The sequence below is a fragment of the Vombatus ursinus genome, unplaced genomic scaffold (genome assembly GCF_900497805.2).
Source record: "Vombatus ursinus unplaced genomic scaffold, bare-nosed wombat genome assembly UNPS02014832.1, whole genome shotgun sequence".
Taxonomy (NCBI): domain Eukaryota; kingdom Metazoa; phylum Chordata; class Mammalia; order Diprotodontia; family Vombatidae; genus Vombatus; species Vombatus ursinus.
The window spans coordinates 1,375,212-1,387,847 of NW_020954610.1; the positions used below are offsets into that span (position 1 = coordinate 1,375,212).

Consider the following 12,636-nt stretch of genomic DNA (forward strand, 5'->3'; position numbering starts at 1 on the left):
GCAGAGGCACTGGTTGATAATAATAATATAATAATTATTATATTAATTATTAATTAATATACTAATTAAAACAATATTCATACAGTACTTCCAAGTTAATAAAGTGCTTTCTTCATGACAGCTCTAAGCACTGTTACCACTGGTTTACAGACAAGAGAACTAAGACCTCCAGAGACCTATTGACTTCTCCATGGTCACAGAGCTAGTAAATGCTTGAGGAGGGATTTGAACCCAAAGTCTTCTGACTCCAGGTTTTGTATGCTATCTGCTACTTTCTACTGCTGCTTTTTGCCACCATTTTAAACTCATGAAAAACAAGTTCGAAAGGAGTGTTGTCTTACTTGGAAGGGAAAATCACTGGATCTGGAATCAGAGGACCCAGCTTTCTGCATTCTTCCTACCAATTAATTCAAGAGACACTTAAACCTCCATCTGGATGCTTCATCAACGAGAGAAGAATCCCTGCCCCCAAAATGAATAAGCCCAGCCTGGGTACCTCCTGTACCATCCTAGTTAATAATCTAGTTATTACTCACAGGGAACATTCTTTTCTTTCTCCAGTAGGACACTGACTCTCAAGCACTCATTTGTCTGCCCACATCCACCTGAGACAATAGAGGGGCTGGGAAATATTTCTGTGTACTAGGTCATATCACTGTGTGCCCCAATACCTCCTAGGCTATAAGTGCCTAAGGGAGAAAAAAGATACAGCAAAATCTGAGACTCCATTTGGAATTTTTGGAATAGTTTGGGAGCTTTTCTTCATAGTCGGCAATGGAAAAAAAAAGTAAAGACCATTTGTTGTTCGCTTGGAGTTTTTTTGGCAAAGATACGGGAGTGGTTTGCCATTTCCTTTTGCAGCTCATTTTACAGATGAGGACACTGAGGTAAACAGGGTCAAGTGACTTGTCCAGTGTCACACAGAAGTGTCTGAGGCCAGATTTGAACTGAGGTCTTCCTGACTCCAGACCCAGCGACCTAAAAGAAAAATAGCATACTACCACTTCTGAAATTCTATACACTTTTTGGAGTAACCACCACCATCACTTAAAGTCTTTCTTTTATATGACATTGTTTATTTTAAGACATCATTTTTATTAAATACATTGCAGTACAAGAGACTTTCCATGTCAGGTTGAGAGAAGCTGGTCACATGATTCACAAACAAAACTTGCTTTTTAAACACTGATACTCAGGTGTCACTTTGAAATCAGCCAAGATGCAAGTGGGTCTTTTTTTTTTTTTTTAAAGCAATGGACTTCTATAACAGACTGCAAAAATGAGAACCACTAGGCATCTGTACAGAGACATCACAACAAATAAAATGAAAGGAAAATTAAGGAAAATAAATTGAACAGAGGGAGAAAGAGAGAAAGGGGATGAGAGAGAAAGAGTGTGCTCCAAACACCAGGTCATAGATTAGTGAAAGTCTATCCATAGTGAGATATTGAAATGTATGTATATACTGCCTGGATATATACAGACATCTCTCTATATACATACACAAATGTATATAATTCCCATATCTCTACACAGATACAATAAAGTATAGGTAAAGACCAGGGCAGAAATCAATATTTCATCATATTTTGGTCATTTCTTAAAGGGTTACATAATTGAAATCCACATTTAATTCAAAGACCTTATTATTTAAAACACATTCAGCTGTTTCACACAAATTGTGTTTTTCTTTAAGCGACAGAAATATACACATAAGCTGCAAGATGTAGGCCTCTGTAGACATCCCATTCCATTTCATCTTTCTTTTTCTTTCCTGTTCAATTATTTGGCTACTAGCAGCTTCTAGGATACTCATCCAATATATTTCATTTTCAAAAAAGATGCATGTCTAGTTACTCTTTGCTTGGGGGCTTCTTTGATGCAGAAACCAAAGAGATAAATAAACATCGACCTGGTCCTAGAATGCATAGACTATAAAATAATATCCCCCCATCCTTCCCCACTTCTCCTGAGACATATATTTAGATGGCAAAAGAATTGCTTGGTTGCTGTTGTGAAATTCACAGTGTTTTGCTTGCAACACACAGACCTTTGTTATTGTTGTTTTTTTGCTTCGTATTTGTGATGAATGTAGCAAAGAAGGAAGAAAAAAAAAGGGGAAAATGCAAGTAAACAACCCAAATGAAGGTTCTTCAAGGACCCCTTGACTGGAGCAGTAGTGATTCATTTCAGCCCTGACAGCAAGAATACACGCAGCTTTCTGTGCTGTTGAAACCTGGGTCTTTAAAAATCCCGGCTTCTTGCCCAATCCAGATTCATTAGAATAACATTTGATGTCCATTTGCAAACTACCTTAATCTCAGGGAGGGTCTCTGTGGGTATAAATATGCACCCCTAATTGACTCAACTGGTGACCTGGATATCCGGGGATTTAGAACATTAGCTGCGTCCTGAGATAGTTCTGTAACAGCAAGATACAGACGGGCTACAACCCAAAAGAAAAATCTCTGAGTGGTAGAAAGAAAGAAAAAAACACAAAGGAGGGAGTGGGAGAAGTGGGAAAAGAGATGGGTAAAGAGAGGAGAGGGGGAAAAAGGGGGAGAAAAAGAGGGAAGGAGAAAGAAAGAAGGGGAAAGCGAGAAGAGAAGGAAGGGAGGGAGAGAGAAGAGAGGAGAAGAGGAAAGAGGAAAAGGGGGGTAAGGAGAAAGAAAGATGAAGAGAGAAAGAGAGAGGAAGGGGAGAGGGAGGAGAGAGACAGAGGTGGGGGGGTGCAGTTTTTATTGGGTCAGAGACCATGCATCTCTTTAGGCTCTGCAGTTCTACAAAATTAAGGGGTGGGGAGAAGTCTATTTATGACAAAGAGGCCCTCTACCATGTATCCTGGTGTTTTGGCTCTTTATAAAAGACTGCATTCCATCCACCCTGTTTGTATTCTGCAGACTTAGGGAGGTTGAAGGGGAGAATGTGGGAAGTGCCTAACATTTGCTGCTATTATTCCAGGGTCTTGGACTTCCCACCATTGTTCTCTCGGGGTGGGGGGGCACTGTGCCCCAAACGTTTCAGTTCTTCCTCTGGAATTCTTAGTTTCTGCACACAAGTGTAAAATCCCCAGAGGGCACAGATATCATACTGGGACAATATAAAAACGATCGCACCGAGTGACAAAAACCGATTTTTCTGTCCTGGAACTTTACACTGAGAATTACTTTCTTAATCCAATCTGCTGCGCAAGAAATTGGTGGATGCACAAAATGGGGTGTGATGGTGCTCGTACCAACATTCTAAATACATAGGCTCTCCCATTTGTCCTGTCACTGTAGAGAAAGGAAACATTAACTACAAGATGACTTAAAAAAATTAAAGTTTTGATTATTTATCAGGTTAGTTCAATCTAGCAATACTTTATTCTAATTACAGCTATCCCTATGAATGTGGGGGTATACATTTATACATAAACACATAAGCACACTGTGTGTGCGTGTTTGCACATGTATAAACCAAATGCAACATATATAAATATACATGTAAATACCCACATGTATAACTTATGTAAATATACACACTTAGAATGTGAATTACTCGTATGATCCTTTACAGCATCGTCCAGAAAGGTTTGCAAATAAGCCTGATGGTCACATTTGCTCAGTGTATCAGGGCTTAGTGAAAACTGAGCATAATTAGCACAGAAGCAGCTCACCTCTTGGCCATCTATTTTTCTCCTCTTGCTTTTCTGCTTATTCCGCTAACTTTAGACCCCAGGGGTGAATTAAGGAACACAGATTTTTTTCTCTTTTGTTCACTGCTCATTTGCATGGGCTCCAGATTTGATCCCAGAAGCCGCACAATGGGAATATATAGAAATTGGTCACATTTCCTGAGCCCTAACTCGGGATGGACAGTCTGGCAAAGGATTTTTCACTGTATGACAATCAAATCAACTTAAAGATGGAACTGGTCCCAGAAAAATCTGGACCTTCTAGTTCTCTCAGGAAGATAGGACTGACTCGATTTGGATTAGGTCATTAGGTCCTGTTGTGGATTGCCGGGCAATATGACTTACAATACATAATCTTAAACCACTAGACATTTTCTCTGCCTTATAGGAGAATACTCCTTTGACACAGAGTGGGAAGGCATTGAGGAGAGATGAAGGGATTAGGACCGATAAGGTCAAGCTGTTTTTTTGTTTGTTGTAGCTGCTCATCCAGCTTCTTGGAGAACCTGCCTCTTCTTTGAAGGTGAGACTATATCTCACATGAACACAAACAGTAGGAATAGAAGTAGCAGCAATAATAATGACAATAATAATAAATATCAATAAATAATAATACTTTGCACTTGCATAGAACCTTTCATCTCATAACTTCAAAGTGCTTTTCTGATGGACTGCAAGGGGACATTTCTTCTCTTTTTCCCCAGTGGATCAGGACAAGGATACAAAACTGCTTTGTGATGGAATGAACCTGGATCCCATTGTCCCAGCTTTCCATTCAATTCTGATACTCCCAGTTCTTCTTGAATCTGGTCCCTTAGGCTATTATCTTATTAGAAATTTATGAAATAAAAATAAGCGACTTATCTAATAAGAACAACTCAACCTGATAAAGCTCTGAAAAAACAAGCTTATTCCAGGTGGGTCTATGCCCTGTTCCAGTTAACATCCATGGCCTTGCAGAAAAGGCTCTGAATGAAGCTGTTCTATCCCTTCCTTCCAACCTAGCTTTCCACAGTGATTAAAAAGTAGTATGGTTCCTTAGTGATATATATGGCTTTCATTATATTAGTATTTCTATTTTGGATTGTTTTCTTATCACTCACAAATGAAAACATTTTAATCCTGTCACTCACTGACCAGCAGATTATAGAGAAGGGTTGGTTTTAGATTTTTTTTATTTATTTTGTTTTTTATCTTTGCTGTTTTATGTTTTGAATTTCTGAGGACTGGCTTCAAATGCCTGTCATGGAGAAGAAGGTATCTCAATAAATAATGTACGTAAGCCAAACAGCAACACAGTGATTGCACATAAAAAAAACAAAACACTCAACTTTTAAAATGAATAACACACAATAAATAAAAATGACTCCTTTTCAATCTGGCTCATATTAGAAAGAGGTCAATTTTTCAGCAGAGGCTCCCCCTCATAGAGGGAGGCAAGTGTTCATAAAGATTAGAAAGGGATTTCTTTCTTGGTACCACTAATAATAACAATAACTTTAAATTTCAATTTATATCCATTTTTTTTTTTGCAGAAAGTATTTACTATTGTCTGTGAGCTTCCCTCCAATGCTCAGTCTGGGCACAGTCTCCCTTTGGCATACCATGCCACGCCTAACAACAACAACAAAAATGTTAATGGATTAAAAACAACAACAACAGCACATACATATGATAGCCAAGGATGCTCTAAATGAAATGACTCTCCCAACCAGAGCACAGGGCAAGGGCAGGGCCTGTATACACTGAATATCAAGGGATCACCACAGAGCCACACATTTTAGTTGCCTCTGGGATTTATTATTACCCTTTCCTCTAAGTTCTTTGGGTCCAACCAGTTAGGACCTCCGTGTTTCAGAGTCTGGATTTGTTTCAGCCTGGCATTATCTGTAACAATGCAGAAATGTTTCAATGTCTCTAATGACCTCCATTAGCTTCCTCTAATTAAATATGTTACACCTTTATGGATTGGCTATGCCTCTCAGGGTGCACAGTAATTCCTGCACACAAAGTATTGAGAAAGACCATGCACGATTTTGCTTGCACAGTGAAAAGGGGCAATGGGAAAGGGGAGGAAAAAGGGAAGGCAGGAGATGCTGTCTGATAAACACGATAGAAGATAAACTTTGCCTCAGAATTTACAGCTTGCCCTATCTTATCAAAGCCTTCAGATTCCAAGCTTGACCCTGAAATTAACACTGTACAAAAAAATACATCTAATTTTAGCATGATTTACCAAAGGCTTAGTGGATAACACTTTTTCTTTTAAAACAAACCATTGGCATCACAATATCCTACAGACACGGGTACATCTGAGCTTATAATACTGCCATCTACCTTGCAAAATTTAGGAACCTTTTTTTTTCTTTCTACCATAACATACTGTATCTGGTCATGGGGAAAAAGAGTAGCCCAAAAGCATGGAGTTCCATGATCCATGAGGATGTTCAAGGGAATGTGTCAAATACTTCCTTCCCGCACAGAGTTGGAGTTTCACAAGTGGGCTCTGATGCCAGCTGATTCCAATCTTTGTTGATGTCCCATACAGTAAATCACACATCTTCCTTTTCTCTGCCATGGAAATAGGCTTCCCAGATAGAACACCGCTTTTCCTGTTCCAACAAGGGCTTAAGCAGTCAAATAATAGTGATGATGATGAGAATAATAGTAATAATCATAAATAAATAGACGCAAATCCATAGAAACTCCCAATGTATGTACAACAGAAGTCACAAAATTGAAGTCAGATACTTAAGTTTTCCCTTTTTTTGTCATCCTTTACAAAGGCAGGAGTACAAGAAGGCATTGTTAGTTGAGTGGGACAAACTCAGGCATCTGCCGATAAAACAAATCGTGTTTTTTTTTTTAAGGCTTTTGTCTATGCAGAGTTAATAATAATAATAATAATAATAATAATAATCATAATGCAGAAGCCAGATTGATTGGAAAGAAAGGGTAGGGGCAGGGGAAAGAGGGAGAAGAAAAGAAAAAAAAAACAAGGAGATGGGAAAAAAGAGAAAGAGAAAAAGAGATAAGATTTGATAATGCCAAAAGGAAGTCAATACTGCGTCTACAGATGGAGAAGTGCACACTGCTTCCCTCTGAAAGCTTCTCAATGTCTTTGTCATTAATACTGTCAGTTAAGAACACATTTGGATGGAGTTCAGCGGCGGCTAGAACACAATCGTTCGCTTGGCCTGTCTGAGGAAGTGCCACGGGGAATAGAAGGTCGGTGGGGACCCTAGCCTAGAATATCCAGGTAGACCGGGGATGCCTTGGCCAAGTTCAGAAGGAGGGAATGGATATCTTTGATGTTAAGCCTCATGTGAGGCTCTCGCTGCCAGCACCCCAGCATCAGGTCATACACTTCCTTCGGGCACGTTCTAGGTCTCTGCAGGACTCGACCCTGAGTGATGCATTCAATCACCTAGAAAGAGACCAGATACAGAATTAGCACGGCAACGAAAAGGTGACAAAACGAACGATGTGGGAAGACTGAGCGTGGAACGCGGCGTTTATCCAAATATAAAGAGAGAGCAGGAGAGGAAGGTGTAACTTAAAATGGATGCTTAAAGTTATATTCGATTTTTTTAAAAAGAGCACTTTTTGCAGGCTGAATTTTACGTGAGGTTAATTTTCATTCTTGGCCAGCTCACACGCATAACGCTGCGAGCTGTTCTGGGTGACGTCGCCAAACGCTTGGGAAATCGTAATCGATTCATTCGTAATACTACAAAGCCTCAAACTAGAATGCCTGCATGAAGAGCTATAACTAACATTTTTGGGTGGGTGTGACCCAAGAAAACCTCACAAAATAGGACTGGTGAAAGGAGTTTGCTAAGTTCACTCAAATACTTTTAAAGACAAATTCAGATGAGTAGAGCGGAGGAGACAAGAGATTCTGGGAAAGATCAAGCTTATACTAATTATGCTACCAGCACCTGGGAAAAGAAGTGTCCATCAGATGATGGCCTCTATAATATAATACACACACACACACACACACACACACACACACACACACATATATAAACATATTTTAGCTAGATCATCCTTGTCATTTGTTTACATGAAGATGGGCAAGTGCCCTCTAAATTTCAGCACCCTGAGACAAATCCCTGGGTGCACCACCTAAGTTACATCTATATATTCCAGTTTTACAAAGTTGCTATGTAGCCCAATTTTCAATAAATATATTTTCTTTTTTTCTTAATTATATGACTGTTTAGGAAATATCCAGGACACCAGAATTATCATATTAGATAAAGGAATGGAAGGAGAAGAAGTTATCTGAATAATAATTTGAGGTGTGCAGATAAGGGTTTGTGCCATAAATAGATACATATTTGGAACACCCTATTACCCCAATATAAAATCATTTATATAGCATATATCATTATATATGTATATGTACATAAATGTGCCATAAACATATATATGGTGCATATATTACCCAAAGTTAAATATAAAATCATTATATATCAATATCATTACATATGTATACAGATAGAAAGATGAGATAGTTTTAGCAATATGAGCACATATACATATGCAAAATGCACGCTTATGTATATGTTGCTTTGGCATTAGCATTGAGTTACTTTGAATAATATTAATTAGCACTAGATATTTCATTCAGGCCTCCTCACAGTTCGTTTTCCAGCATTTTCTCATCAATGGTAGAAGGTGCTTAACTCTCCCAAGAAGTCATCATACTACTGAAATCTAGGGAATTTCCTATGTCCTGACAAACTGAATTATTTTTATTTCTTCTGGAATCTTTTTTTGCATATTGACATAATATTTGATATAGCCCTGTGCTTTTATCAGTGTAGGTACATCCTAGTAAGAGCACCAGACCTTGAGTCAGGAAGACTCGTCTTCCTGAGTTCAAATTCAGCCTCAGATATTTATTAGCTTTGTGACCTTGGGCAAGTCACTTTACCCTGTTTGCCTCAGTTTCCTTATCTGTAAAATGAGATGCAGAAGGAAATGGCCAATCACTCCAGTATCTTTGCCAAGAAAACACCAAATGGAGTCATGAAGAGTTGAACATGACTGAAAACAACTGAACAGCAACAATAAATGTGGTGGTGGGGGGCAGTGGAGGGAAACGAGACCTGAACCCAAATCTTCCTGATGCCAAGACCATATCTCTATCCACTACTCCTGGCTACCTCTCATTAAATCATATCAGTTTGCAAATGATTCCAGGAAGAATCTAAGATGATTTGGCTTAGCAAGGACACATAAAGGTAACCCACTAGATTTTAGTGGCTTCTAAGAAGAGTAAAGGGCATTTAGCCATTGATAGGTAAATGCCCCAAAACTTGGTGTAAAGCCAACTATGAGGAGACCCAAATGAAATATCTACTATTAATGAATACACATACACTAGGTCATCTACCAATCTGTTTTTTTAAAATCCCATTCATGATCCATAACTTTTAGACTTAATATTTTAAAATTTAAATGCCAGTGTCCATGAAACTCATGTATATGTCAACTCATTTTGGATATACTTCTACTGAAGACCAAGAATGGCAAAATCCAACCTGCTGGAGAAGGACAATGATCTGAAATCAAGTGACTCACCCCAGTGGACAACTTTCCTGGAGACATTTGGATACGTACCTCATTGTTTGAGAGCTGATACCATGGCTGTTTGCCATAGGTGAAGATCTCCCATAACACAACTCCCAGGCTCCAGACATCACTTTCCGTGGTGAATTTTCTATACATGATACTCTCCGGAGGCATCCAGCGGATGGGTAACATTGTATGGCCCCCAACCTGGTAGGAAAAAGCAACAACAACAAACAAAGTGATGTCATCTGATTCTCAAGCAGACTATCAATGGAGAGGCAAAAAGGGACCCCGGAGGATTTTCTCTTTCTTATACCCACCTATCCATTTTAAAGAGTTGGTGGGACCAGTAAAAGACAGCATAACATCATGCACAGAGAACTGAGCTCTGAATCAAGAAGACATTAGGATAAAAGACAGTGTCTTAGATTTTGAAGTAGAAGGGTCCCACTGAGGCAAGTTACTTAACCTCTTAGTGTTGCTACCACTCCTAAAAAATGGAATTTGCGGTAAAGGTATTGATTTGCACTGATAAAAGGAGTTTCTCATCAATAGTTTCCTATACCGATAAAATCACAAGTCCAGCCTCAGGGGAAAAAAAGAGACCAACAAGCAAAATATCCATCAATCAATAAATTAACAAGCGCTTATTACCATGAGACAGGCACTGGGGATACACAGATAAAAATGAAGCCTTCTCTGTTTTTAGAGGGCTTACTACCAGGGGAGAGAAAATGTGATCTCCTTATCAATGTGGGACCATTAGCTCCATCAATGTAATCTGTGTGCAAGCTGTGATAAAGACATCTTTTCCCATATTATTGACAAAAACTCCAAACTCTCAGCACCAAAGAAGAGTGGAGTAGGGAAGCCTGGAAAAGCTCAACCTGGTAACAAATGCCTACTTTCTCCTTTGACATGCTCATTAATGAGAAATCTTTTGGGATTGTAATTAATATTTGGGCCTGGGTTATCTTTTTTTTCTTCTAGCTACTGATCAGTGAGTTACTACATAACCCAAGGAGATTGTGTACTTTCTCGAACCTTACTTCTATAAATGAAAAGGTGACTTTTGATGCATCATATCAGTGAGATCATTGCAACTGCATTTATTTTACTGAGGAGTTAAGTGGGAATCTCATTATTTTAGCCTAGGGGTTCTTAATTTCTTTTGTGACATGGATCCTTTTGATAGTTTGGCGAAACCAATGGATTGCTTCCCTAAATATTATTTTTAAATGCATTAAAATGTAGGATTACCAAGGAGACCTCCTGACAGAGAGGAACTGGACCCAGGGTGTAGAATGAGGCATATATTTTTGGATACAACAAATGAAGAAATTTGTTTTGCTTAACAATGCAATGATATTTCTTTTCTTTTTTCTCCAATGGAGTATGTGGGTGGGAGGGGGATTAGATAGGAAGGGGAAAATAGATTTCTATTAATTTTTTAAATATTTGGTAGAAAAAGAGAAAGAAACACAGTTATCAAGATATTTAAAAAAAAAACTATTTCATAGACCCTAGGTTAAGAAACCCTGCTCTGAGGGAGGCAGCTTGGTACAGTGGGAAGCAAGCTGAATTTGAGTCAGAGAACCTGGGACAAAATTTCAACTCTGCCAGTCACTTAACCACTCTGGCCTCAGGTTTCTCATCCATAAAATAGGAGATTTGGACTAGGTGGTGTCTAAGATGGTTCAAATCCTCCCTTTGGTGTTTACTACCTGTGTGACCCTGGGCCTCAGTTTTCTCACAGAATATGAAGGGGTTCGAGTAGATGGCTTCTGCGGTGCCGCTCCAGATCTATCATCCCTTGAAGCTCTAACACCACCATCCTATGGTATTTATTTGTTTGACCAAAATGTCATTTCTATCTCTCTCTCTGTCTCTCTTTCTCTCTCTGTCTCTGTCTCTGTTTCTCTTCTCTCTCTCTCTCTCTCTCTCTGTGTCTCTCATACACACACACACACACACACACACACACAACATCATCTGTTAAGAATATCACTGCAAGGAAATTTGGAAAAAATGTCTGTAGCAAGCTGCTCTGCTAAAGACCTCTTTCTAAGATATATAGGGAACTGAGTCAAAATTTCAAGAATAAGAGCCATTCCCCATCTAATGAATGGTTGAAAGATACGAACAGGCAATTTTCAGAGGGAGAAATCCAAGCTATCAATAGCCATATAAAAATGTTCTAAATAATTAATAACTAGATAAATGCAAATTAAAACAACTCTGAAATACAGCGTCATATCCATCAGATTGGCTAAGATGACAAAAAAAGAAAATGATGAATGCTGGAGGGGCTGTGGGAAACCAAGTATACTGATGTTCTGTTGGTGGAGTTGAGAACTAGTCCAACCATTCTGGAAAGCAATTTAAGACTATTCCCCCAAAGCTATTAAACTGTGCATATCCTTTGACCCAGTGATGCCACTACTAGATCTATAACCCAAAGAGACTGAAGAAAGAGAAGGACCCATGTGTAAAAAATATTTATAACAGCTCTTTGGAATGGCAAAAAAACAGGAAACTGAGGGCATGCCCATCAACTGGGAAAAGGCTGAACAAGTTATGTATGTGAATGTGATGGAATGCTATTTGGTTTTAGATAAACATCTGTATAAACTGATCGAAAGGGAAGTCAGTAGTATCAGGAGAATAGTTTATACAATAACAGCAATATTGTAAAAATAATTTGAAAGACTTAGTAATTGTGAGCAAGATAATGACCAACCACAGTTTCAAAGAACTCACGATGAAACATCTACCTCCATCCAGATGGAGAGCTGATGTACCCAGCATGCAGATGAAAGCATGTATTCTTTCCCTTTTTTCTTCTTTTTTTCTTTCTCTTTCTTTCCTTCCTTCCTTCTTTCCTTCCTTCCTTCTTTTCTTTCTCTTTCTTTCTTTCTTTGGTTAATGTAGGAATTTGTTTTGTATGACTGTATATATTTGTAATAGTTTTTGTTTTTCTTGCTTTCTCAATGGATGGGGGAAGGGGGGAAGATAATTCTGAACTGAAAATAAAATAAAGTTGAATTTTAAAAAAATTTGCTGCAACGATGTGACATTTGAGATGTTAAATATTGTTATTAAAAATTATAATTAAACTGCCAGGCACTAAAATTCCTTCTACAACAGCCTTATTGGCAAAGAGGAAATAATATTGTCTCCATTCTTAAAACTAGGTGAAACCCTAGCACTGAAAGGTATTTTAAAAATTATTTATTTGTTTGCTTATTTTGTACAAGGATTCATTATCTCTCTCTTCCCCTTACTGAATAACAAAAAGAAAGAAAGAAAGGAAGGAAGGAAGGAAGGAAGAAAGAAAGAAAGAAAGAAAGAAAGAAAGAAAGAAAGAAAGAAAG

The 12,636-nt window shown here is 38.4% G+C and overlaps 1 protein-coding gene across 1 annotated transcript in view; it reads right to left on the bottom strand.

Annotated features, from left to right (window-relative positions):
* Positions 1-6,717: 6,717 nt before the first annotated feature.
* The window catches only part of LOC114025659 (BDNF/NT-3 growth factors receptor-like), a 412,069-nt gene continuing 406,150 nt past the window's right edge, over positions 6,718-12,636 (bottom strand). The window contains exons 16-17 of the mRNA XM_027839136.1: positions 9,311-9,469; positions 6,718-7,103 (exon numbers count right to left, since the gene is read on the bottom strand). Coding sequence (XP_027694937.1) covers positions 6,918-7,103; positions 9,311-9,469 — 345 coding nt within the window. The 3' untranslated portion in view covers positions 6,718-6,917. The remainder of the gene's footprint in view (positions 7,104-9,310; positions 9,470-12,636) is intronic.